Below are 26,916 nucleotides of genomic sequence, written 5' to 3'. Positions count from 1 at the left end.
ACCAAAACACTGACTCAAAGTCAACTTTGTGCAAGTTGTCATTAGAGCTTGTATGAATATTTATAGTTCAAAGAACACAATTTATCAAAAATGCATATTGAGGAGGGTTGAGTTACTTGACGTGAGTTTCTAAGGGTCTTTGGTCAGTTTCTCTCATAATCACATCTGTCAAATCATTAAATTTGAAGCATGCAATTTTCATTTTCAACAAGCTCTATTCATGTCAGAGACTTTGCAAGGCTCTAGAAGACAAAACTCCATCCTGCTAGTATGCTAGATATAATGTTCATCATCCTAATTTTGCATCTAAAAATGCTGCAATTAATAATGAACACTTATGGCATTATGATGCCTAAGAATCAATGAACGAATGCAATGATCCAATGACCAATCCATGTTTTCTATACCAAGTGAAACCATTGGTTCTTTTTTAGATCGTATATGCCAGCATAAACACAGTGTTAACCAACAAAAACATACTGATCTATATTTATGATTCCTGTAGCAAGATCTCTCAATTTTCTCAATCGGAAGGTCTGGGGTTTGATCCCCAAATCCTGCAGTCACATGTCCATGCGTCCTTTGGCAAGGCAGTAAACCCCTTGTTCTTGCTTCTAGGTCAGCAGTGTGTAAATATGTATGCATGGGATTGGTTAATAGTGATGACAGACACTTTACACAGCAGCCTCTGCCATCAGTGTGTGAATGGATAAATGTAACATGCAGTGTAAAAGGTGCTCAGAGTAGTCAGAGGACAAAATAATCCATTTACCATTTACTGTAATAAATCCACCTATGGTTTTGATATGTTCCTGAACCGAATTGAATCCATTTTTATCGTGGCAGCTAGTTTGTTATTAGCAATTCAAGCAAAGACTCAATTTGAAGCTTTCGATTAAAGCTCCTAATTAGTAATAAACTGCATTAAAATTACAAAGGAGACTGATGGAGAAGTCTTTTATTTTGAAAATCTGAGTAAGAGTCATCCTCATGGCACCTGTCTTGGCCCACGATCTTTTAGAAATCGATCCAACAGTTTTTGAGACTTTTACAAAGTTAATATTGAATCATACAAAAATGTTAAGAGATCTCCAAAGTGGTTGGTTTATCGTCTGAGCATCATGAAAGCCTTAACCAGATTTAGATTTACTTTTATTGATCCCCACAAGGGGAAATTTCAGTTTTTACACTCTGTAAGTCATGAACACACACATGCAGAAACAGGATCTTATGGACATGCACTAATGGAGAGAAGCCAGAGTGACGGAGCAGCTCACAGCTGGCTGATGGTGGGGAGGGGGTTTGGTGCCTTGCTCAGGGGCACCTCGGCAGTGCTCAGTGGGTGATCTGGCACCTCTCCAGCTACCAGACCATCTTCCATATTTGGTCTGCACCGGGACTTGAGCCGGCGGCCCTCCGGTTCCCAACCCAAGTCCCTACGGGCTGAGCTACTGCCGCCCATTTGCAATTCATCCAGCATTTGTTTCCAGATGTTGGGACAATAACAAAATGTCACCTACACACGTGTTCACGTAAAGGTTGAAGGATCACTAAGGCAGTGGGGCTTCTTCCTCTGGGGAGTTTGAGTACACTTACAAATTGTTAACATATTCTGGTAATGTGTACAATTGTCTTTAATATTTTGGTCTCTGGACTAGGAGGGTTTATGTAACCACATCTGTCATTTGAGAGGTATAGTGAAATAGTGTAATCTATTTGTTGCAGGTGGATTCTTTGGTGACTGTAGCAAATAGAAGTGTATAAGTAAGATATATATATTTAGGTTTGAGAGTTAAAAGTGTTTATATTTTCCCTCTATTTGGAAATAGTAACCGTGTTATGTAGACAAAGATGAAGAGGAAGTGGAAAAGATAAGGAATGAACCAGCATAAATCTTTAAAATTCATATCTTTTCCCCGGACATCAAAGCCTTCTACAGTGTTTAATCAGTAGTAGAAGACAGAAATACAAACATCCCCACCCCCGCTCACCTCAGCAGATCAGTATGTATTGAACAAGCTGTGATGTGTTTGACAGCTTGTTCAGCTGCAGGGATACACATGCTCAGCGCGTGCTCTTGCTGCGGCGCTTTCACTCATCTATTGCTGAGTAATCACACGGTTTACTTGTCAATAGACCCACCTTTACTGAGAGCCACATGCTCACACCTGTTCTCCGGGGGCTGCTGCACAGCTTCCTGGGAAATGTAGGAAATCCCAATAAAAACAATGACAAGATAGTATGCAAAAAAAAAAACAAAAAAAAAAACTGTGTGTTGAATATCTTTGAGCTGCTCATCAGACTTGACTTAGCGGCTCCAGCACAGCGTATGATTGATGAGGTTATTGTTCTGCTGATGGTTTTGCAGCGAGAGAGAGTGGAGCCTGTAATTTCACTCACTGTGATGAATCAGAGAATGATCCGCAGCTGAGATCTACAGGAGCTCGTCTCTGGTGGTCGCTCATTACATCTCACCAAGCCCCCATGCAGATGTCCCATATTATCCAGTAATAGTCCCTTCACTCCAGCTCAATGACTTCCTCTTGGCTGAGCTTCAACCAGACTAACGGTTTCTCTAATGAGCTGCTGCACAGAGAGACATTTCTTCACATAAATGTCATTTTAGTAAAGTGGTCTGCAGGGGAAATATATTCCTAAAAGACTTGAGAAGAAGAAGTGTGTGAGAGGACTAGAGAAGCAGACGGGCTATAAAACCTCATTTAATAACCTTTAATAACCTCCTCTGCATAATAATACCAAGTATAACTTCAACTGATAAAATAAACCTTGTTAACAGACAATATCAGTTTCTAACAGATATATCAGTCTCAGCATACGACCGCTGGTTGTTAAGAGGAAACTGTGGAACATACTAAATATGATAGGAGACCTTTTTTTTAAAAATTTATTTGTATGCTTAGAAGGGATTTCCACAAGCTGTGAACTATCAATGCAGCGCTGTGTTAGAATGACATTAGAGCCACTGAACCTTAATTTCCCTTAAAATAATATGATAGTAAGGGGACCAACTCTACATTTGAGTGCAAGAAGATGTTATGCATCCAGGCGAAACAGCGTTACTTTTGAAGGGTAAATGGTAGATGGACTGGGGCTTGTATAGAGCTTTTCTAGTCTTCTGACTACTCAAAGCCCTTTTTACAGCACATGTCACACCTACCCATTCAAATCACATTCTCACACTGATGGCACAGGATGCTATATCATTGTCTATCAGTATCGACTAATCCCATTCATAGACATTCACACGCCAGCATGAACCATTTAGGGTTCAATGTCTTGCCCAAGGACACATCGGACATGTGACTGCAGGAACTGGGGATTGATTCCCAGACATTCCAGTTTAGAGACGACCAACTCTACAGGTTGCAACCAGCTGGGTGGAACAGCATTGTGTGTGTATGTGTGTGTGTGTTAGTGTGTGTTGGTGTGTGCATACATAGCATGCCTTTTGTGCTTTTGCAGCACCGTGGGAAATTACCAGTGATGGGAGTAAAACGCGAATGTACCGCCCACCTATTATTTGCAGTAGCTGGTGTATCTAGTTAGTTTTCAGATTCATAAAGATGTTTACAATTACATTAATAATTGCACTGCTATACTTTATGTGAAATAGCCTACAACTACACAGTATGAGACTCAGGTTTGTTGACATTGATTCGGCAGGTGAGCTTACGCTAACATCTAAGAATGGGTACGAGAACTTGAGTACTCACCGTTGATCCCATTATTCGAGTAACATTTTGCTACTCGCGCCCCTGTGCAAGCGCTGCTTTTGGCTACAAAACTTGAACTCATACAGCGTAACATGTGTGACCCAGCTTTTTGTTTTTCGCCGTAACTGAATATACTAGGTAGGAAAATAATTAACGGGATACAAACGTATGACTTCTCCGGCCACGGCTTCAGCTTTAGTACACACAGAGCCAGATTTCAGCAAAAAACAACTGTTTTACGGCAGCTACGGCAACTCTCTAGGAACATATTATTACACCGAAAGCAAAAGCACAACAAATACAGAACCGTCTGCTAGACCTGCGACATGTCAGTCAAGAAAAGTGAAGTATGGAAGTACTTCGACAAGAACGATGAAGTTAATGTGCAGTGCAAGATATGTGGCGTTCAACTTGCATACCATAGAAATACTAGTTCGATGCTTAACCACATGCGCTTAAAGCACGAGGAGAAAACAGGCAGTCTCGCATCACGTCATGCTGCGGTGACACGAGAGCGTAATGTTAAACAAAACGTAAATTGAAGAGGCTGTTATGGTTGTTAAATAAATGCCTATATTGAATGTTTATGTCATTTTTCAGGCATAAAGTCTACAATTCCGGTCTGGGAGGTCCGTGTCCAACGGACCCCTTTTTTTTTTGTTTACAGTTAAAAATAAATAAAATAATAATCTGTGGGTACTCGAGTACTCGTTCATTAGGTCATTCGAGTAATCGAGTACAGGGATTACTGTAAATTCTCATCCCTACTAACATCAGCACAGTAGCATCCTGGGAGAAAGAATTGTCGCTCCCAGTTAGCGAGCAGACTGATGATCATTCAGTCACAATCTTCTGTCTTGGAAATACCCCCATCATTTTTTAAAGTCAGGAAAAATCATTTATTCAGCATGTTGTACTAAAATGTATTAATTCAGACTGCCTCAGTGTCTAATGCTCAAACTTCTAGAGTTCATAGAGATGGAGAGATGTCACATTTAATCCCACAAAAGTACCTCTTAAACGTTCAGGGGGGAAAACCCCTTCCATGCTCCAAATACTTTCCTTTACCCATAAACCCAATAGCCAGCATACAACAGGATCAGTGGAGGCTTTGGTATAGTAATCTGTGGCTTTTCCAATGGTCTTGAAGTTCAGTTGTTCAATCTTTCAAGCCCTCTGTTGTACTGTTTTGTTGATGTCTGCAGAACTACAGCTGGTCCGCTCTGTTCAGTGAGATCAAGTATGATCACCTCTGAGTTCAAGGCGGAGATCTTAACTGTGAGAATCCTAGCACCATCTTGTGGTCTTGAAGCAAAGCTGCACTGCTGCACTTCCACATCAGTGGTATTTTGTCCACTCCTCACAGGCTCCAGTGGCGCAATCGGTCAGCGCGCGGTACTTATAAGACAGTAACCTGCAGAGTGATGCCGAGGTTGTGAGTTCAAGCCTCACCTGGAGCAGCTGGAGTTTTAAACCCAGGCTCATAATCACTGGAGTACCTCAAAGGATGGTACGTCTGTGAGATTGCTGTACTTGAGTGGGTAGAATTTTTCAATGACTATAGGTGAAGTGCACACCTTTATATCTCTAAATGAAGGAAATCCAATTGGGTCAACATAGGATATGATTTGATGAAGTCTGTGCCATCATATTTAACTGGAACAGCTGTAAGGCATTCGCTAGGTGACAAATAATTCAACATTTATTCTTTCTCAAGGACCTTTTTCAAGAACCAATCAATTAGCATTGTTTGTTCAGAGAACTATTTTGTGAGAATAACCAATCTTAAAAAAAACATTTCCTTATTTGGTGTTTTGAGGATGGTTATAGAGAACACTCTCTGATATGTGAGACCAGACTCTCCCAAAGGTCATTACTCAGAAACACAATGTATTGATTTGCAGTGAATCCTTTTTTGACAGGCCATCAGTGGACCCAAACCAGGAGAGCAATATGGACAAAAAAAACCCTAATTTAACATTTCAGTGATCAAAAGAGCCAATGTTTTTGAATTAGTCTAATAAGTTTAGACTATTTGATGGAGGATAGTCTGTTTGGTCTTGGGGTCTAATACAATCTAGAGAGCTTTAATAAAGAGGCCAAAGGAGTCAGTTATACTTTTTCCACATTCTAATTAAGGGAAAGAAGAAAACTGGATTTGCAGATTTTACCATATTCAAAAAATGATTGTGTTGAGGTTTTGAGTCCCTTCTGCCCTTCCAAAAAACACCTACATTGTTCAATACCCACAAGCTCCAGTGGCGCAATCGGTCAGCGCGCGGTACTTATAAGACAGTAACCTGCAGAGTGATGCCGAGGTTGTGAGTTCGAGCCTCACCTGGAGCATTGGAGTTGTTGTTTTTTTTTTTTTACCTGGGCTGCAATCATTTGAAAGAAAAACTCATATCAAGGTGAAAGAGGAAACAACCCAGGAAGAGACAGTTCATCTGTGAGGTTATTCAGCCTATTTTAGAGCAAACAGAACATGTCGACTGAGGTTCTGATTCCTGTGTGTTCTTGAGTTGAAAGGTTTTAACCTGTGCTGTCAATCTCTGGAGTGGCAAATGAGTAGAGCTGGGGCATCGGGGGGGGTTATTCTACATGAATACAAGTGGATAAAGCTTGTCATTCAGGTCATTTACATGTCTGTTACGTTATTCATGCTGATTGACATAAATGCTGTTGAAGGTTTGGGTCACCTCCTTGAATGAGATGTGATCTAAAATAGTACGGGTTTAAAAAATATATATATATATATATTGGAGCAGCTGTTTTACAAAAAATTAAAAAATATTAAGCATTTGACTTTGAAAATTTTCCCTTAGACCTATAACCTTTTTAACAATATCTTAATTGTATGTGTTTAATCAGGGGTTCAGATTCGTATATGGGTCGAGATCTGTGTTTGTGAAGTTCTGAGAATATTCAAATAATTGTAATGCTCATCTAACCTCCTGTGCTCTTTGGATGAGAACATTGTCATGCGAGAGTGGACTCATGTCAGAGCAGAAGTGTTCACTAATAGGATGAAAGGTCATCACTCAGAACAGTTAAACACATACCATGGCAGCAAAATGCCCAATAATACGTTTTTAACTGTTATAAAACCAAATGAATGTTGTTATTTTAATGCCTGTAGCCACCAACACTGGGTCAGAGCAATCCAGTGCACAAAGTTGGAGTGTTTTTTTAGAAGGACAAAATCATATTGAGTGGTATGTTTGACATTTACAAGGAAGCAGGATCAGATTTTACATCATCAGACAACACCGCTTACAGACAAAGGTTAAAAGGAATATTAAATTTGAGTCATTCTTTAAATGAGGATATCATTTTCTTCTCAGTTTGAATAAACAGTACAAACTTTGGAGTGCTCTGAGCGCAGACTTCAAGTCAAGGCACAGTCAGTATCACAGAAGGGGTAAGATTCAATTTGCTGTAAAAACCATCGATACCTGTGTGTTTGCCGCCTGCACCCATAAATACCTTTACATTGAAGAGTTAAAATTAGTCATTTGTAGTGAAGTATTGTCATATAGTGCAGACTTCAATTGTTATTCAACCCTGAAACTACTTCAGTTTCGGTGAGGACTAAAAGTGGATTTTAAGGATTTCAAAAACTTGTGATGTTGGAACAAAAATGCATTGCTGCCCTACCATAGACTGTTACTTGATGTTCATGGCATCAGGCTCCAGTGGCACAATCGGTCAGCGCGCGGTACCTATAAGACAGTAACCTGCAGAGTGATGCCGAGGTTGTGAGTTAAAGCCTCACCTGGAGCATCTGAGTTTTAAACCTGGGCTCATAATCACTTGAGCATGCACAAGAACTTTGTCGGTGCATCAGTGATGGATGTTCCTGAATCAGAGTGAATAGAACTTGTCAGTTAAATGCGGTGAAATATGCTAACTGCTAAGTATCTTACCCTGTTAAGAACCTTTCAGCCAACACTACATCAATTTGTCAAATGTTTGTCTTGGAACTCTAAAGCATGGGTGAAAACTTGTTGAAGAAATACTCCCTCAGTTTGCGTGAAGTTTGATTGTGGTGAACACTGTCAGAAATGTTGATCTGCTATGGTGTTAAAGAGTCACGTCAATATCTGATGATCTATAGACCTTTGTATTGATTCAGGGGATATCAATTAGAAAACTTCTTACAATATGACCCATGTGTGAGTAGCATGTCTCACCAACAGAGTGACAAAATGGAATTTCCCCTTGGGGCTTCATTAAGTATGTCTTCTCTTCATCAGTACCATTTATTCATTTCTGTTTGCACACCACTACATTGCTGCTCTTCCAAAACACTAAGTTACTGTGAGACAAGCAGAGGCTCCAGTGGCCCATTTGATCAGCGCACGGTAGTTGTAAGACAGTAACCTGCAGAGTGATGCAAAGGTTGTGAGTTCAAGCCTCATCTGGAGCAGTCGAGTGTTACCCTTATTGTTTATCGTAGGACATTATTCTGATAAGGGGAAGTGACATGTGAGAATTGGTATTGTAACTCTTTTTCTCCTCAATGTTTTCCGTCCCTGCCATTTCACTTCCTGTTTAACCCAATGTTAAAAGTTTTCACAATCCCTCCTAACCTGATCCAAAGTTCCTTCCCAGGGTCCAGATCAAGTCTGTCTTTTCCCCATTGGTTGATTACATGGGGTCTGTTATACTAATAACATACCACAAATGAGTCTCCAAGTTTGCCCTACTATTGTTGAGGGAGACCAAACTGACAGCAGTGCAGCTTCCTGACACTTTTACAGAAAAGGTTTATCAACAGAAAGACCAATTTGATTGAAACATTTTGCGTTCTTACAAAAGTCTTTAAAATGACTCTATCCACAGAGGCTCCAGTGGTGCAATCGGTCAGCATGCGGTACTTATAAGACAGTAACCTGCAGAGTGATGCCGAGGTTGTGAGCTCAAGCCTCACCTGGAGCAGCTGAGTGTTTAACCTCAGTTTTCAATCCTTTGGAAATCTCTTCCATCCAGACAGCAGGAGCAGTGCAGCAATTTAGACTGTTCATCTGTAAGACTGTACTTGAATCAAAGCAGAACTTTTGAAAATGATAGCACCCTGTCCTGAGGTGGCCTAACTGCTTCCTTTATGTCTTCAAGTTGAGGTAACACATATTCACACATATGTAGAATAGTAAAAACAACACAAAGTATGGAAAGAATAGAAACACAGCAAAATCTACAAAAGATGAAATATCTAAGGTTTGTGCATCCAAATAAAGATAAATTGCTGATAGATGGATTGCTATGTGATTTAAAATAAGAACCTTGTTTAAATGAACAGTATGAGGCAGAACTTGTAAGTCTCCTCAGGAGCAGCTGAAGCGTTGGTGTTCAGCTTCTTTGCTCTTGGTCGAGTCCAGTCTATTATCTAAATACACCATCCTCCATCTAGTCAACAGCACGTTTCCAAGTTTCCTTCCAAAACACTTCTAAATTGTCTGTTCCTAAGAGGCTCAAGGCACATAGTCTGACAGTGTGTGGTACATACGGTATTAAACTATTAACACACACACTTACACTTACATTAAACTTAAAACAATGCCACAGCCAACAAGAGTCACCATGGTAACCCCATTAGACCAGATGAGAGAAGGTGGAGAGACAAGGAAAATAATACAGTGAAGCCCACTGATGGTGCATTGGCATTAGACGAGTTTGTTCTTGTGTCACCTCTCCAAGTGAGGAAGGTTCATTTAAGGAGATGCTGTGAGCATCAGGCAGTCCTCTGTATCTAAGGGAGACATTGATAACTGTTGATTTGTGCACATCCTGTCCAGTTTCTGCAGTGCCTCAACAAAGCTGGTCAAAGTTAGTCTTTCGACAGTAGTTTTTGCTGTTATGTGTCTTGAGCCTGTGTGTATTGCTTTTCAAAGCCATCTCCTGTGCTTCTGTCGTGCAGCTGGCAGGCGTAGGGGAAGCTAGCGAGCATGGATGAGCCGGGCAGCAGGAACAACAGCCTGCAGAGGAAAAAGCCACCATGGCTCAAACTGGACATCCCGACCATCGAGCTGACACCGGATGACACGCCCACACTCACTCAGGTGAAAAATATCAAACGTTAACTTACAAGTCAAAACAATATAAGTGTATTAACTGTAGCTGTATGGACAAGTAGAGGAACTTTGGTTGTGTGTCTTCAAATGTTTGGTTTCTTTGTTGGAAAAACTCTCTGAGCTCTTGTCCATTGAATAACTTCTGTTCATGTTTGGGTGTGTGAATGTGTGTGTGGTCGTCTCTTACAGCCGTTGAAGCGCCTGCGCAGTGTGAGCATGCCGGGCGAAAACCCCCAGACCCGCATAGCTGCCTTGGAAACTTCCAACAACTACCTCAGACCTCCTTCGGAGAGATTACCTTCCTTTACACAGTCAATCAAGAGGTTAGACACACACACACACACACACACACACACACACACACACACACACACACACACACACACACACAGCGCTTCTATTCCCTCCTCTCTGCTGATTTTCTCCAGCTGCTAATCCTCTTCAGCTTGTCACAAACTTTTCTAATTCTAATAATTCTTCTTCACTAATAAATCTCACTAAAAACTAATTAAAGCTGCAGCCTCTTTTTGATTTAACACTAATTAATCTTACTCTTTTCTCCTCTGTCATCCTCCCTTTTCTTTAATTTCCCACTTATTTACATCCATCTTCTCCCCACTGCCTCCCTGTCCTCTCCTCTCCTCTCCTCTGCATGCTGCTTTGGATGTTAAGCGATAAGAGGGTGCGCTTTGAGCGGGTCAACACAGTTCCCCCAAAGGGCCAGAGGGGCCCGAGGAGGGTGTCCACTCTCCGAAGGCGGTCCTGCATCCCCAAAATACTGACTCGACGTCGTTCATCCATACCCAAACAGATCATCAGGTATAGCAGAGGTTGAAGAGGGGGGAGGGGGTGATAACAGCAGCATGAAGGTGCTCTACTTTTCGCTGCAGGTCCTTTCAGCTTTGTGAGGCGTTTTGGCATCATTGAGCTCATAGTTTTGGTTTCCAGGCCCTGAACATTGCAATTCTGATTCACTCTCATTGCTCTATTAGTGTGGTTAAAGGTAAAAGGTGAGAAACCAGAAGATACCTAAATGCTACACACAGAGAGAGAATTCTTAAGTGCTGATCAAATGAGTGCTTTTGTACATTCATGAGCTTAAGAGCAAATGTTCCATCAGTAGGTTGTGTAGACCAAAAACCTAGCAAAAATGTGAGTAAATATTGGAACTATATCCACCATATGGCAAGAAACAGGGATTCAGAGAAATTCAAAATGTGCCCATATCTGCTTGCTGTGTTAAAAGGTAAGTCATATGCCTTTAATATTAAAAGAAGAATGTGCAACTTTTTGATCCAGTAGATGTCGCCCTTGAGCACCAGCATTAAACCAAAACAAACTGCTGTTTACCTCCACTACACTAAAAGCCTCCGCTCTCCTCCGGCTACACACCTCCAACCCCGTTCCACTCGAGTTCGCGCGGAGGAGTTTAGCGCAAGTGGTGGACAAAAGTGTGCTTGGCTCGAGCTGCAATTGCCTGTGGCCTGCATTGTTGTGTTAGCAGGCTAATGTTAGCACGCTTTAGTTAGCCCGCAGCCTCACATTGCATAAACATTTAAACGGAATGACCTGGATGTAAAACGCATACGTGATGTCATAATAATAAGTGAGTAGCTAGGCTATGTTATTCTTCTTTTCTCTAGTCCTTGACTTAAACAGCTTTTATACACAAGGGGAGGAGTCGGCCGTCCTGTCCATGTAAACCTAAAGTAAACATGGCTTCCACAACAACACAGCCAGCGGGCCTCACGCTCCTCACTCATTGTCAACAGTCATCATGACTCAGAGAGACATTTACACAGGATAATAACTTGATTTCTGTTGTATTTTTGTGTAAAATGTTGCGCATTCTTCCTTTAAAGGTCATTTGTGGAGTTTACAAAATGCTGTTGTTGTAAGTGTAACATGAACTGCTCTTGCTCAAGCTCGTTATATTATATTTTTTAAGGGCTATATGTACATTTAGAGTTTATTCTATCCCTAATTGGACTCTCAAGTTAAAACAGGTTTGAAGTGTTGAGCAAAATTTGAATAGAGCTTCACTGAAACGCTACTTTAAAAAACAGTTCATGACAAATTTGGGTTAAGTAAGTGAGGTGTTATTAGTCTAGACTTCATTTTGCATCAAGACCAAACCTATTTCCTCAGGAGACTAGAAGAAACGAAACACAGAAATGTAATATTAAATTATACACAATACAGGTTTAGGAAAAGCCTTTAGAGCAAAAAAAAGGTTCTTGTGTGTATACGCTGTTAGCCCAGCTTAGTCATTTCCACAATATGATACATTAAGGCTCCACACACACACACACACACACACACACACACACACACACACACACACACAGTGTATCAGTATGAGTCCAGGTGGCCACATGGTTTGAGGCAGACAAAAATAATAATTACTCACATGCACTATCTCTGCTGCCTCACACAGCATGTGGGCCACATCAAAGCGACTCCTCTCAAAGCGCTCAAGCGAATGAAAATGTTTGAACGCGGAGACGAGACTGTGACCCAGAGACGCTGTGTTCAAAGGAGCGTCTAAATGTCTTAACTTCATCAAAACCATGGTTTACTAGCCATGTTTGTGTGCGAGAGAAACAGAATGAACGAGTGTTTGATGTTTATTAGAATGTTAATAGGATTCAGAAGAAGTGTGTGTGTGTGTGTGTGTGTGTGTGTGTGTGTGTGTGTGTGTGTGTGTGTGTGTGTGTGTGACTTGGAGGTTATCTGAGGTCCCTACTCATTAAAAAAGAGGATTCTGGGTGATTTTTTACTTAAAAAAAAAAAGTGTTTGTAAGGATGATGTGCTGCAAAATGTTGGCTTTTGGGGGTTTCTCTTGGAGTACGCTGATGTTTGTAAGTCAACAGAAAGGTTCTTTATGATTCATTTTTCATGTTATGGAGCCTTTTTATTTTGACATATGAGTCAAAAAAAAGCTACACAGATAACAGCTCATCTCACTTGAACTCATAGTAATGATGGGTGTATGAGCTGAACTTCACACGCTCTATTTGCCTTCTGTTAAGCACTCACAGGAAAATATCGCTGCAAAGCAAGGTGGGGCCTAGAGCCTGAACCTTTGTGGTCGTGCTCCACCACTGTATGAGTGTGTATGAGTGTTTGTGTGTGTATGTGTTTGGGTCGTGTTCAGGCATGTCCCAGCGGCCTCCCTCCCCTCTTCTCTCCTCCCTCCTAATGTGTGTGTGAGCCGTACCATCTTTCTCCTCTGCCTCCTTCTAATCTCCTGTTTCCTGCCGAGTGCTGGTTTGTTGGGGAAGAACTTGTGTTTACAGGCACTCAACGCAAAAAAAACCGGGAGAGGAAGAGAGCAAGAAAGAGCGCAAAGGAGCGTATTGATGGAGATGGTTGGGGCTCTGGATGAGGTGGGGGCATATTCAGTTTGACAAGAACCAGAGCTGCTGTCTTTTTTCGCCATTATTATGAAGTGGGAATAATGGGAGGGCTGCCAGCCGCTGACACATTCACACACTCCCTCACACACACACACACACACACACACACACACAGTCATATGGAAACTTGTGCTGTTGACAAAAGGTCAAAAAATCTACCCGCTCATGACTGAGTCCAGCTGGTGGTAACTGGAAGTCCTCCTTGGATCTGGTTCCCGTCCGACTGTGGAGATAAACACCAGCTTTTCCTCCAACTTTTTGACTAACCTGGGAGCTCGCTGGGATGTTACACAAAAGACCGAACTTGCAGTGATCCTCGCCTCTTTGCATAACAGTGATTTGACAAGGTAACACTGGCCTGGATATCTGGGAAATCCCCTGATGGAACATCGTATGTGTGTCCTGCTGAGGATCAGTGTAAACTCACCCGATTGAAGTTTTTAATCCCAGTCCAGGGTTAAGCAGGGGCAGTGTGTTAGTGATGCTGGTGATGGAGGTGATTCAGCGCCACAGTCCCTGCCCCCCACAGGTATGACCCTGAACTTGAACCCGTCCTGGAGCTCTCTGGACAGGTGAGTGTGCTGTGGTTGAGCTCATTGGAGTTAACCTGACTGGAAGAGAATGAGTTGTTGAACAAAGCACGTGTGAATGTTTATTGAGGGAGGATTATGTGACTGCTACAGATGAGGTTTGGCAGAACTTTTACTGGTTGATAACATCTTTATGTAGATATACATACTGCTGCCGACTTGTAGCAGTGGTGAATGGAGTATTAAGATATTTAAAGGAATAGTTTGGGATTTTTCAGATGAAATGAATGCTTGGATAAAGACTGGAAAAAGTGAGAAACTGCTAGCCTGAAAAAATGTGTCCACTAAGCACCTGTTAATCTCTCTCTGTCAATCACATACCAAAAAGTTAAACTCTCCGTAAACAGATTTTGTTTCTTTGGTGTGGAGCTAGGTGTTCCCAGACTAAGTGCTAAACTAAGCTAAAAGGCTAGCTGAGAATTGATCAATTAAAGAAGAAAAAGGCAACAAAGTGGAGCAGGGCAACACCAGAATGTCAAACTATCCTCTTAAGTAAAAAAAATGCATCACCACAGTAACCACAGTCCTGCATTACTTAATTAACATATGGATAGTTTAACATTTTTATAGGAATATATAAACAGACAATGAAAAATGATATTTAAATGTTTAAAAAAAACCTTATTCTGTCTTTGCTTGAAAGTGTTGTCAGGATGAAAAAAAGTGTATATTATTATGACTATGAAATATCTACATATAGGGAAATCATTGTGACTATTGAGATGTAAATTAGCAACTATGCAGTATCACACAAACAGTAGTTAAGTCTGCATAGAATAAAAGAGAAGTTTAAATTCTATTCATGTTTTTTAATTGGGTTTATCTATAAAAAAAAAAAATTAAGTTGGTGTTAATTGATGTTTTTAAATAGAAGGTGTGAATTGGTGTATTTATTGTTGTCTGTGTCAGCCCTGGGATTGACTGCTTACCTATCAAGAGTGTTACATAACCCCCCTCACCCCCACCATGGCCCTTTACAGAGTTACCATGACAGGAAATGGATAGATGAATTATTATCTATCCAGATATGGACTTGTGAAACACTGTAATGAATTTACAGTTAAAAAGTACAATTTGTATTAAACTGATGTAAACCCCATCCAATGGATCTCAACATGTAATGCATATATTTGTTGGATTGTATCGTTATTATCTTATTTACATGTTGTGTTCCCTGCCTGTGCAGCGATTGTACTTTCCTTTTGACTATTTTATGCCCCTCGGCCTTTTCTCCGTAATGAAATGAATTGTGTCTAAGCCTGTAATTATGGTACATCAGATTACTGCACCAGCCTTACCTTGAGGATATGAACCCAGTCACGCGGCTTAACATGGCTTTAATCTTTAACGGGCGATGGGTTTTGCACTGTCGTCAATCAGTCGTGAAATATTACATTTGTGGCTTTGTGTGCTTGTCAGTGCATGTGTACAGTCAGAAATATGCCCTCCTAAGTATTCATACACATACAAACTACTGTATCTCAAACAGGATTTGATTTAGAACGTGGGTGAGCCATTGCTTCCTGTTTTAGGGGATATTGATTTAATCTAGATTGCTATCTATTTTTAATGAATTCTAACTCTTTTGTGATTATATTCTGATCTCCTCTCCTCCACCTTTTCTCTGTCTCTTAATACTCCTCCTGTGTCTTTCTGAGACATTCCCCTCTGGAGGGACAACAATCAGGGCCACGCCTCCCCCTCCCTGCCCCTGCGCGGCCCTTAAAAGGCCTCCCCAGCTGGCGTCCTTCTCCATGATGAGACTCGAGTGTTTATTACTGAGCGCTCTGCTCTCCAAACAGTTCCTCCAGTGTGGCCTCCCCCTCCTGAACACGGTCTGGCATGCAGACACTGTTTGATGGAAAAAGGGAACCTGGGTGTACACATTGAATGCTCATTAATTGTGTTTAAATGAGAAACAAACATTCATGTCACACAACATGTGCTTCTTTTTTTCTCTTAGAATTAAAGCCAGGAGGTTGTGTAGGATATAGGAAGTATTTCCCTTTGGTTATTGTTATTTATCATATGATCAAACACGGACACATACACAATAAAGGAAAAAGGCTAGGGTAGAGAAAAATACTTGATGGGAGATGTCTAAGTCTTATTGTTACACAAGAGTTTTACATGTTATAAACTAAATAATGCAGTGTAGTCATAGTGCTCATTGTGGACTACAGCTGAACAGATGTCAGCCCTCATCTTATCATGATTTATTGTCTCATCACTTAACCTTAATCCAGAATAAAGTTTAAGATGATTTCTGCAATTGAAGTGAACCTTACATTGTTTGAGCCACAGAAATGTCCAGAGTTTCAATGACCCTGCATGCCCTCCCTTTCTGTCTCAACTCTCTTGTCTTTTTTCAGTTTTTTAAATTATTTTGAATGACTGAGTTTTGGTGTGCATGTTTTATTTAGTTTATCCCACAGTCGCAAAAGGTTCTAAACTAAAAGACTGTTGACAAGGTTGTCTGGACAAGAAAGCAATCAACAACAGCAACAATTAAATCATCAACTAATCCTGTACAGGCAGCTGCAATCAATCAACTAATCAGTGCATTGTTCTGCTAATCAGGAGGGAGGGACAGCACAATTATCCTCAAATACTCAGTTGCATTTGAATGCTAAAGCAAATGGACAAAACTTGAAAAAAAAAAAAAAAGAAAAAAAGAAATACATTCAACACTGTAGACGTGCAGAAAAGATATGACAGTTTTAATTTCTTCGGTAGTAAAAGATTGCCTCAGGTTATTATCACCACCTGCAAAATAACTGGATTCCTAAATGTCTTTGGGTTGAGCAAATTACATCATAAGATAGGTTTTTCTCAAACTTAGTTTTCATTTTTAAGAGTCACCTAATTTGTAAAAATGAACGATTTTAGCATTGTGCCATGGATCTATAGATAGCATTCTCGGTTTGGTCAGTTTTTTGGTTTGAGGGTCACCACAACATTCCTGAAATCAATAGCATATTTGACTTCATCATATTGTCATAAGGTGAAAATATTTATGACCAAATACCTGCAAAGTGTATGTTAATCCGGTCAGTCTTAGATGTATTTGTTAGGAAATGTTAGCATGCTAACATACCTACATTTCTAAAATGGGTAAACAGCATAATAGCTTATCATTAGAATGTTAGCATAGCATTAGGCTTACAGTATGCTAGCATGCGAACATTAGCATAGACTCATATTTGTTCTAAGTGTAGGTCTAGTCTAATTTTAAACACAAATATTTTACTTTAATCATTGGCTGCTCTAAAAACATCTTATGATGTTGTGATAGTTTCAGGTCATGAACAGAAGTATTTTCATGACAAAACCTTTTGGGCATCTTTATTAAGAGCGGTGTGTTACTCTTCGCCATGAACATGTTCAAATATTTCATGTCATGCCTCTGAACCAATCAAATATATTGGATATATTGGGATATTTTGCTTTCATTTGTGAACTAACCAGAGTCCCTTCCCCCCCAGGGGTACAGCCGACTGGTTTGGGGTGAGCAAAGACAGCGACAGCACCCAGCGATGGAGGAGGAAGAGCCTGCAGCACTGCAGTCATCTGTACGGGGGTCTAAAGCCTCAGGTGATGAGGGAGATGGAGCTACACAGCCAAGACAACCTCTCCCTGGCCAGCACTGAGACCCCTCCTCCCCTTTACCTCCCACCCCACCACCTCAATCACCACCACTATGGCATGCAGAGGGTAGGCCAGCACCTCAGGCACATTTGAGGCATGGATAAAAAGATAGGACAGTCAACCTTTCGTCCTTCATATTTTCACTTCCTCACTCTTTTTCTTTACTCCAATTTGGATTTTCATTGCTTGCTTTGCCTCTGTGAGCTTGCAGGGTCAGCTGATCTATTCTTGAAGGCTACTGGTGGCCTACTATTCAATTCAATTCAAACCTTTATTTATTCTCAAAAGGACTCTGAGGTTTCCCTCATTTCCAATGCCATCGAGATCACAAGCACAGTAAAACAAGCAAAAACCCAACAAACACTAGCTAGCTTGTTAGTTAGCTTAGTAGTGTTTCTGCTTCCGGTTTTAAAGCTTTTAAAATATTATGCTGGAACATAAAAATTAGATTCTTACATATCGGTTTACTCTGCAGACATTTGAAATGTGAATATGTCCAAGGTAATAAACTATAACATGCAGTTTTCTACATTAACACTGATTTTGATAATTGCGTGCTAGCATAAGCCCTTTAGCGCTGTTAGCTTAAAGTAAGGCCTGTTGTAACATGCTTGCACTTCTCTTCGTTTTTGTATTTGTGTGTTTCCAACACAACCACTAAAACAGTGTCTATCTACTTTTTAAACAGCATCATATAATAATTAGCTAATTGTTTAGGAAGTGTTGGACGTATTGTATTGATTGCTGCTGTAGCACGGTGTCAATAAAATAACAATCCATAAGTTCAACAATACATAGATGTCTGTCTAGGATTGGAAAAATTATATTTCTCTTCCACTAACACACAAGACTTTTTTTATCTTTAAAAAAGGTAATTTAGCAGTCACTGGTTTAGCTCAGTCCTCAAACGCATTGACTGCACAATCCCGGGCCGGCCCCTTGATGCATGTCTACCCAAATCTCTCCATTCCACCTTTCCTATCCCACTTAAGATGTCTAAAATAATGGCAAAAAAAGCCTAACAAAAAAATCAGCTTTGAAAAATAGATTTCATGTCTTTGTGGTACAGCTATCTAACGCTTGCTAGATATGTGTTCTGTGCATCCTTGTGCTGCTGCCATGTGTTATCATTGTATATGAGCTGAACCAAAACATAAGTACTCTATGTGTTTGTGTTTGTGTGTGTGTGTTGGTTTTTGTGGGTGTGTGTGCGTGTGTGCGTGTGTGTGGGCACAGATCGTAGACCCCCTGGCTCGGGGTCGTGCTTTCCGCATGGTGGAAGAGGTAGACGGTTCCAGTGTCCCGCAAACTCCCATCACGCCGGGCACTGCCTCCCTCTGCTCCTTTTCCAGCTCCCGCTCAGGCCTCAACCGGTTGCCACGAAGACGCAAACGGGAGTCTGTTGCCGTCATGAGTCTCAAGGCGGCAGCAGCACTAATGAAGGTGTTTGTCTTTATTTATTCGCTGCAGTGTATTTGTGTCTGTGTGCTTTGCAAACCTTTGCCTTAAACTCTCTGTCACGTTTTAAACTTAAAAAGCACATGCACATCCATAATAATCTCCATTATCTCATGTTTTTGTGGAGGTATTCCTAGAAAAACGACATCTCTTTTATCCTGACGCATCCCTCTCCCTGAATGGATGTTTTTTATCTGCGGTACTGTGTCTGAGCATTAATGTAAGCGTAGGCGAGATCAACTGGCATAATGCAGATTAAACCAAGAGGACACATGTACAGTACATGATGACTGGTATAGAGATGACTGGATGTTCAGTGAGAGTATCTGCTGTGTGTCTCGGTCGGGGGTTACTGGGGACATTAAACTAGCAGATGGTCACTGATATTACACAGCGAGTGCACAGCTATTTGCTGGATTGGAGAGCTAATCCACTGGCATAGAGCTCAGCGCTGCTACACAACATGTACAAGTTATTAAGTCAGTAAAAGTACACTTGGGGATTCCCGGGGATAAACTTTCAGCACTGGGGTTTTACTCCACTTACAAATGTCAATAACGATGACGTTTTTGTGATCCTGATTGTCAGGGCCGGACATTAGGGGACAGCACAACGGGGCGATGTCGCAGAAGGAGTTTTATGCCACCTAGTTTCTTTGAAGATGACACCGTGGACTTCCCTGATGATCTGGACACTTCCTTCTTCACCAGAGTGAGCAGTTAACACACCTCCACACACACACCGCCATGGAAAACGTTACATTTATCTTCATTGAAATCAACAGTAATAGAGTTGAAACATGACCACTTCTGCTTGACACACTCTTGATGAGAAGTCTGTTGTTGTATCTTTGCAGGTCAGCCGTTCTTCTAAACTGTGCTTGTTACTTTAAAAACATATTTTCAAAGAACCAAAGTCTGGAAATGTATAACTTCATAAACAAATTGAGCAAAACAGCGAGATCACATCAATTCAAGTGTTTCTACTCGTGGCCCATTGTGCTGTTTTATCATGTTGTGTTTTGCCAACTTTTGTCGCAACAATATCTCATGAACAAATGGGTGAACTTTCTTCAAATTTGTCAATTTTGTCCACTTGGACTCAGGGATAGCTGTTCATTTATTTATTAATTCAAAATAGGGAAAAAACACATTCATGAAAATAACAAGTAAATATGTGAGATTATCGCCAATTGCTAATTTCCATCTGCAGTCCCCCGGCAGGTTGATGGTACACATGTATGAAGATGTACATAGAGCCTTACAAAACACAGTGAGCAAAACAAGAAGAAGAAACCAAATGACAGCACACATCCAGTAACAATACTAAAGGTTGCTATGTTATGTTGCACACAAAAAACAGGAATAAAGTCGCCTTCAGAGTTAAGCAGAATGACATGCTAAGTAGGCATTAGGTAAAGTGCTAAAGTGCTGGTGTAAACTTGTGACCTAACAGTAAATGTTTTTTGGCCAAAACTCTGTAATTCATAAGCTTAATAAAACACAATTCACAGAAATGTTTAGTAGGATGAAATTATGAAGTAATCTTTGAACCTACTCACTTCTCCTCTGTCGCCCCCCGGTGGTGGAGAAAACTACCAAACTCAGCTAGATCCGCAGAGTCCCTTTGCACCTTTAAGAAAAAGCTAAAGACCCAAGTGTTTTAAAATAAACAAAATCTTTTTTTTTTTTTCAAGAGCAGTAGTATTTAAAAGTTTTTTTAAAACTACAGATCTTCAGTCATATTATCAACCAAAAGCTGCTTGTAAGAGGATTGTAAAGGATAGTTGAAATGACAGAATGATTTGAGGTCGTATTTACGGCATTGCTAGTTAAAAATATATTCAGTATATAGTTGTGTATCCGAACCTACAACCTGCCCAGTGTTAAACTGATGGATTCTAATTGAAACTTGACTCCTTGGCAGAGGCAGTAATCTCTGTTGGCTTTTGCAATCAACAACTTGTGAGCGCCCTCTGGTAGAACAGAACCCTTTTTGATTGGTTTGGTAGTCAATCTGACTTGCTTAGCTGTTACCTTTGTAGGACGGCCTGCAGGATGAGTTGTCCACTTACGCTGATGAAGTTTTTGAGACACCATCGGAGGCTGACCTCAACCACCTGGACGAGCGGGAGCTCACAGGAAGTGCACTGGACAAGAACGAACTGGAGAGGACTCACCTCATGCTGTGCGTTCATACTTTTTACTGCAGATTTTTACATTCAAACAACATAAACCTCTGACATGCTGCAGGGGGGGGGAAATACTGTTTAATGATGTCATGCCTCTCCATCCTGTTCCTCTTTGAATCCAGGCCCTTGGAGCGAGGATGGCGAAAAGCAAAAGATGGATCTCTGATTCAACCTAGGGTGCGTCTTAAACAGGAAGTGGTGAGCGCCAACAGCCACCAGCAGAGAGGACAAAGGATCGTCGTTCCCGTTAAGAAGTTGTTTGCCAAAGAGAAGAGGCCTTACGGGCTCGGCATTGTCGGACGTCTCACAAACAGATCGTACCGCAAGCGCATCGACAGCTTTGTGAAAAGGCAGATTGAGGACATGGACGATCACAGGTAAGACCGCTGATACTGTTTTAATAGGAGGATGACTGTTTATTAACTATTTGACATTAATTTGAATATTTGTCCTCCATAGACCTTTTTTTACCTACTGGATCACATTCGTCCATTTGCTCATCACCATTCTGGCGGTCACCATCTATGGCATAGCACCTGTTGGATTCTCACAGCATGAAACTGTTGACTCTGTGAGTAAATTCTCCAGTAGTTATTATACATTAGCATAACGTTGGAACAATATCAGTTACAGTTCTTTTTTTTTTCTCTTCTTTAATTTTAGGTGTTGAGGAACAAGGGAGTGTATGAAAACGTCAAGTTTGTGCAACAACAAAATTTCTGGGTGGGTCCAAGCTCGGTGAGTATTATCTGTCTTTTCTTCAACCGACATCTGAGATATGTGTGTTTGTCAAAAATAGAAAACAGTCCTGTATCTTAAACTCAGGTTTCCTAGCTACTGTATGTAAATGCCGGTGAGGATTATTAATCCTCATTTTTTAGAAGTCCAAAAGATCAATTTGTGCCACCTGTGACTATTAAATAGCCAATAGATGATGTGTAAGAAGTCAGTTCAAAGTGATGGCTGCTAAAGGCCGTTAAAGAACACAGGTTATGGATTAAAAAAAGTTGATAAAGACACATTTTCTAGTTTGCTTGTTAAAAATCAGCGAGGGGGTTAGTGTTAGGAAGAACCAAAAAAGATACATGGTCAATATATCAAGTAAGAAATAAAGTGAAACAGTTTCAATAGTTGGCTAAAGGTACACACAAGACCAATCAATCAATCAATCAATCAATCAATCAATCAATCAATCAATCAATCAATCAATCAATCAATCAATCAATCAATCAATCAATCAATCAATTTTTATTGTCTCCAAAAAAGCAGGTAAAAGACCTTACTCATAGCTATGTTACAAAGACCTGGCCTATCCATCATGAGCACTTTAGCAAAGCAGCAAAAGTTACAGTGGTAAGAAAAAACTGCCTTATTAAAAGGCAGAAATCTTCGGCTGGATCCCCGGCTCATGACGAAACAGCCTTCACAGGACTAGACTGCGCCGGGCTTGAAAAAGGGATAGGGGGAGAGATGGGATAAGATGCAGGAAGAGGGATAGGGGACAGTGATGTTAGCTGCTTCAGCTAATTGAAATATCTGTGGACGATGTCCTGCAGGAGGCACTCATACACCTGGGAGCAAAGTTTTCCCCTTGTATGCGTCAAGACCAAGAAATCCGACAACTGATCCAGGAGAAGAGAGCGAAAGAGAGAGAGTCCGGCTGCTGCGTGAGGAACGATCGCTCCGGCTGTCTGCAAACCGTGCAGGAGGAGTGTTCGGTCAGTGAAAAACGCCTGGAAGGTTTATTCTCTCACATGGCACTTTACCCAACCTCCGAGTTTGACCTGACTGTTTTTACAGAAATGTTCTATTTTTATTCATTGACAAACATATGAGGTAAAATACAGTAGAAGGATTTGGTCAAATTTGTCAAAATGGACGTCTTTGGATTCCACTCAACGGTCAAAAACACAACAAAAGGTTTACATGAAGCCTCTTTAAGCAGCTTTCTTAACAACATTTAGCTATGGCCCTGCACAAGAAAAGTGAATACAGAATAACAATGATTTCCTTCCTTCTGGCTTTATTTTATTTATTTATTTTTACTGCAGAGCACCCTGGCTGTCTGGGTGAAGTGGCCTCAGCACCCCAGTGCTCCCAGTCTGAATGGTACACTACGCCAACATGGGGCAGTGTGCCATCAGGACCCAAGGTAACAGAATTCAGATTCTTTTTTTTTTTTAATGCTGGTGTTTTAAACCTGGTCAGACAGTCATGTAAATCTTATTTTTGTGGGTTCATATGCTGTTGTAAAATGCAGTAATGTTTTCCCATCATTCATTTTTGTAGAATCTGTCTGGAGCCAGCCTCAGTTTCACCTCATGAGTGGCCTGATGACATCACCAAATGGCCTGTAAGTGCATATTAACACTTTTGGCCTTAAGTCGATGCTTTAATATTTTTATGGGAGTTATATTGTACTCCATACCACAACTATAGGAACAATCCAGCTCTTTCTCTGTGTGTCTCATCTGTAGGTTTGCACAAGATACAACTCTGGAAATCACACCAACCTCCCTCACATAGACTGCACCATCACAGGCCGGCCCTGCTGCATTGGAACTAAAGGACGGTAAGGATCACTGCCAGAACAATGTGTTCAATGTTGATTATCTTAGAAAGAAGATACAGCACACTTGCTCAATTGCCGCAAAAAAAAAGGGTTTTTATGGTGAAATCACTATGTTTCAACCAGAGGTCTTCTTCAGGTGATAATTTATCCTGTATTCTTTCTAAGTTTTGCTATTTTTGCACTGCCCTGCACCTACGTGATGTGCATGTAACTACCTCTTTTTCAATGTTGATTATCTGCCAAACATATTTCATTAAAGAATTATCTCAGGATTTTTACATCAAATTTACCGTATTATATCTTCCTGTAAAGTGTTTCAAATATCTGACGACTCATCCTGCACTCCGGGGCGTTTACTAATCATTCAACACATTAAAAAGCTTTGTTGAAGCTAACGATCCAATCAAATCAATCCTAACGCTATGTCCCGCCCTCTATCTTGTGATTGGTTGTAACTTGTGATTGAATAATCTCAAAGTTCTGTTTCATGGAGACTTTAAGTTGAGGATGAATGTTAGCTGAAAGCTCAAATAAATATTTAAAATCACCTTTTCTCGTCAGTTGTTGATGAGGTCTGTTTTATGTTGCAGGTGTGAAATCACTTCCAGAGAGTACTGTGACTTCATGCATGGCTACTTCCATGAGGAGGCTACTCTCTGCTCACAGGTGGGTCAGAGTGCTCTCACAGCTTTATTACTTTATCAAGCTGATATACTTTATTTTTTCTCAACCTTTGATTTAATTCTCAACATGCTCCAGCTGAGGCTCGAACTCACAGCTGAGGCATCACTCTGCAGGTTACTGTCTTATAAGTACTGCGCTGACTGATTGCGCCACTGGAGCCTGAAGTTTTCTGAGATTTAACAGTACTTTGAACTCTCCCTTTATTATGAGTCTCTTAGCAGATGATGTCGTCCAGCAGTCTACATTTTGATAAACCAACCTTTTTGAAAGTTTTATCAACAGTGTCATCAAACACAAATTTGAGGGATACCTCCAAATTATTTTAAATAAATGGAAATGCTGTCTTTCTCTATTATCAAGCAATGAGTGGCATCATGATTATCCATCTCTGTACTCCTTGGTAGACTGTTTCAAGACATGAAGGTTGAGTGGTTATTCTGTAGTGTGAATTTGTCTAAACTCTCCATCTTCACGCCTGACAATCTCTGTGAGCTTTCTTAGACTGCATTGTGTTTTCAGGTAATTGTTGTAAGACAACATAGTTAAAACTCAACATGCTCCAGGTGAGGCTCGAACTCACAACCTCGGCATCACTGTGCACTGACCGATTGCGCCACTGGAGCCTCTGATGACCATGCAGTACATGAAGTGTAAACCGAAATGGATAAATGGTACTGAAAAAGAGAAGACATACTTTACTAAACCTTGAGGGGAACTTGTCACTCTATTGTAGTGACTTACTACATGGGCCATACTGTGGGAACATATTGGGAGTTTTGTTGGCATGGGTTGATGATAGACTTTTTTCAACACTTTTGTTTTTTTCCCTAAATATTCCCCTCTTGACTTTTGCTTAAGTTTATAAACAGTGTCATTTCACACACGTACCTGTGAGGGACACATCCAAATCAATTTAATTAATGGCAATCTTTTCTCTTTTAAAGTCATCTATGACATGACAATTATCTGTCTCTTTATTCTTTTGAAGACCATTTCAAGCCATAAAGGTTAAGTGATTATGCTGTAGGGTGAATATGTGAATACAATTCTTCAGATAATTTCAGATACTTTAGGCTGAAGTTGGGTCTATATATTGACCAAAAGTCTTGCAATTCCTGAGCATTTTCTCAGAATTCAGCCCTTTAAGTCAAATAACAATGTCAAAACTGATCTGCTCCAGGTGAGGCTTGAACTCACAACCTCGGCATCACTCTGCAGGTTACTGTCTTATAAGTACCGCGCGCTGACCGATTGCGCCACTGGAGCCTGTTGTCAACTGGAGGCAACAGTTTACCATTTTTAATCAATCTGTGTTACTTTAAGGATTTACCCGTTTAAATCAATGGTCCAGTCCCATTCCCCACCCTTTGCTTTGTCCCACAAAGTGTTCGAGTCCTCAGGTTGGTCCCACTCTCAGACCATCATCTGCATAAAGGCTCTGATGTGGACTGTTACTGTTATGTTAAATAGCATTCTCTCAGTGAGTCTCTTCATGTCGGCAGACTTTCCTTTGGGACCCCGACCGTCGTTCATTACACAATGGGTGGAGTAGTTGCCCCTCCCTAAATCTAAACAAAGCAGGTGTGGATGGTGAAGTGGAGAGTATCACCAGGAAGTTCATCTGTAGTTTTGATTTCTATCCTCAGTCAAATAACTTCTGTGATTAACATTCATGTCTCTCCTGACTTTTGGAACTTTGCTGTAATGTATAACCAAGTCTTACTACACACACATTTGAAGTGTGTCTCCAAATCTTTTATTATGAATGGCGATGCTTTCCTTTTTCTTTTTTAAAGCAATGTGTGACTTAATGATCATCTATCTCTTTATTCCTTTGTAGATTACAAGATAGGGTCTCTATCTTGTCTGTAAGCCTGCCAATCTCTGTTGCGTTGAATCTTTGTAACACAACAACATCATTAAAACTCATCATGCTCCAGGTGAGGCTCAAACTCACAACCTCGGCATCACTCAGCAGGTTACTGTCTTATAAGTACCGCGCGCTGACTGATTCTGCCATTGGAGCCTAAAGTTTCCCAATTTTTAACAGTAGTTTGGAATTAACCCTTTTATGTGAGGGCCGCCAATAACCCAGTGGTTAGTGAGCAACCCAAGTAGGGAGGCTTTAGTCCTCCAAGCTGGCAGCCCAGGGTTGAATTCTAACTGTGGTTCCTTTCTGACATGCCATTCTCCACTCTCTCGCTCTCTCTCTCTCGCTCTACACAATAAAGGGAACTAAAAGCCCAAAATAAATCTTTAAAATCTTTTGTAATAGGAGTGTTAATGTACATGCAACATTACAAATAAGCGTGTCATACTAAACTCCTCAGTCATTGGGTCTATATATTCACTGTGAGTCTTGCAATTCCTGAGCGTTTTCTCAGAATTCATCCTTTTAAGTCAGAACAACAAAGTCAAATGTTTTCTGCTCCAGGTGAGGCTCAAACTCACAACCTCGGCATCACTCTGCAGGTTACTGTTTTATAAGTACCGTGCGCTGACTGATTGTGCCACTGGAGCCTGTTGTTAGCTGGTGATTGAAATG

The 26,916-nt window shown here is 40.7% G+C and overlaps 1 protein-coding gene and 5 non-coding genes across 15 annotated transcripts in view; 5 read left to right on the top strand and 1 right to left on the bottom strand.

Moving 5' to 3' along the window:
- Window positions 1-26,916, top strand: part of rhbdf1b (rhomboid 5 homolog 1b (Drosophila)) — a 51,569-nt gene that overhangs the window by 20,515 nt on the left and 4,138 nt on the right. For 2 of the 10 annotated variants that reach the window (XM_061027697.1, XM_061027698.1), the window contains exons 2-16: window positions 9,655-9,796; window positions 9,998-10,131; window positions 10,481-10,627; window positions 17,304-17,532; window positions 18,703-18,909; window positions 19,513-19,635; window positions 20,969-21,111; window positions 21,238-21,492; window positions 21,575-21,686; window positions 21,779-21,853; window positions 22,672-22,833; window positions 23,167-23,267; window positions 23,405-23,468; window positions 23,593-23,687; window positions 24,278-24,353. In XM_061027697.1, the coding sequence (XP_060883680.1) occupies window positions 9,683-9,796; window positions 9,998-10,131; window positions 10,481-10,627; window positions 17,304-17,532; window positions 18,703-18,909; window positions 19,513-19,635; window positions 20,969-21,111; window positions 21,238-21,492; window positions 21,575-21,686; window positions 21,779-21,853; window positions 22,672-22,833; window positions 23,167-23,267; window positions 23,405-23,468; window positions 23,593-23,687; window positions 24,278-24,353 (2,037 nt within the window). In that variant the 5' untranslated portion in view covers window positions 9,655-9,682. Of the gene's footprint in view, window positions 1-9,654; window positions 9,797-9,997; window positions 10,132-10,480; window positions 10,628-12,888; window positions 13,801-17,303; window positions 17,533-18,702; window positions 18,910-19,512; window positions 19,636-20,968; window positions 21,112-21,237; window positions 21,493-21,574; window positions 21,687-21,778; window positions 21,854-22,671; window positions 22,834-23,166; window positions 23,268-23,404; window positions 23,469-23,592; window positions 23,688-24,277; window positions 24,354-26,916 lie in introns of those variants that run through there. The other 8 variants (XM_061027699.1, XM_061027701.1, XM_061027700.1 and 5 more) reach the window with 8 other exon arrangements.
- On the top strand, window positions 5,101-5,194 carry trnai-uau (transfer RNA isoleucine (anticodon UAU)). Its single transcript has 2 exons — window positions 5,101-5,138; window positions 5,159-5,194. It is a non-coding gene; the product is annotated as a tRNA-Ile (tRNA).
- Window positions 5,987-6,080, top strand: trnai-uau (transfer RNA isoleucine (anticodon UAU)). The gene is made up of 2 exons: window positions 5,987-6,024; window positions 6,045-6,080. It is a non-coding gene; the product is annotated as a tRNA-Ile (tRNA).
- On the top strand, window positions 7,424-7,517 carry trnai-uau (transfer RNA isoleucine (anticodon UAU)). Its single transcript has 2 exons — window positions 7,424-7,461; window positions 7,482-7,517. It is a non-coding gene; the product is annotated as a tRNA-Ile (tRNA).
- Window positions 8,582-8,675, top strand: trnai-uau (transfer RNA isoleucine (anticodon UAU)). Its single transcript has 2 exons — window positions 8,582-8,619; window positions 8,640-8,675. It is a non-coding gene; the product is annotated as a tRNA-Ile (tRNA).
- On the bottom strand, window positions 25,544-25,637 carry trnai-uau (transfer RNA isoleucine (anticodon UAU)). The gene is made up of 2 exons: window positions 25,600-25,637; window positions 25,544-25,579 (listed from the first exon to the last, which is right to left on the bottom strand). It is a non-coding gene; the product is annotated as a tRNA-Ile (tRNA).

This window comes from Labrus mixtus, chromosome 21 (genome assembly GCF_963584025.1).
Source record: "Labrus mixtus chromosome 21, fLabMix1.1, whole genome shotgun sequence".
Classification (NCBI taxonomy): domain Eukaryota; kingdom Metazoa; phylum Chordata; class Actinopteri; order Labriformes; family Labridae; genus Labrus; species Labrus mixtus.
The sequence above is the reverse complement of the archived record's forward strand: the minus strand, read 5'-3'. Positions and strand labels throughout refer to the sequence as shown.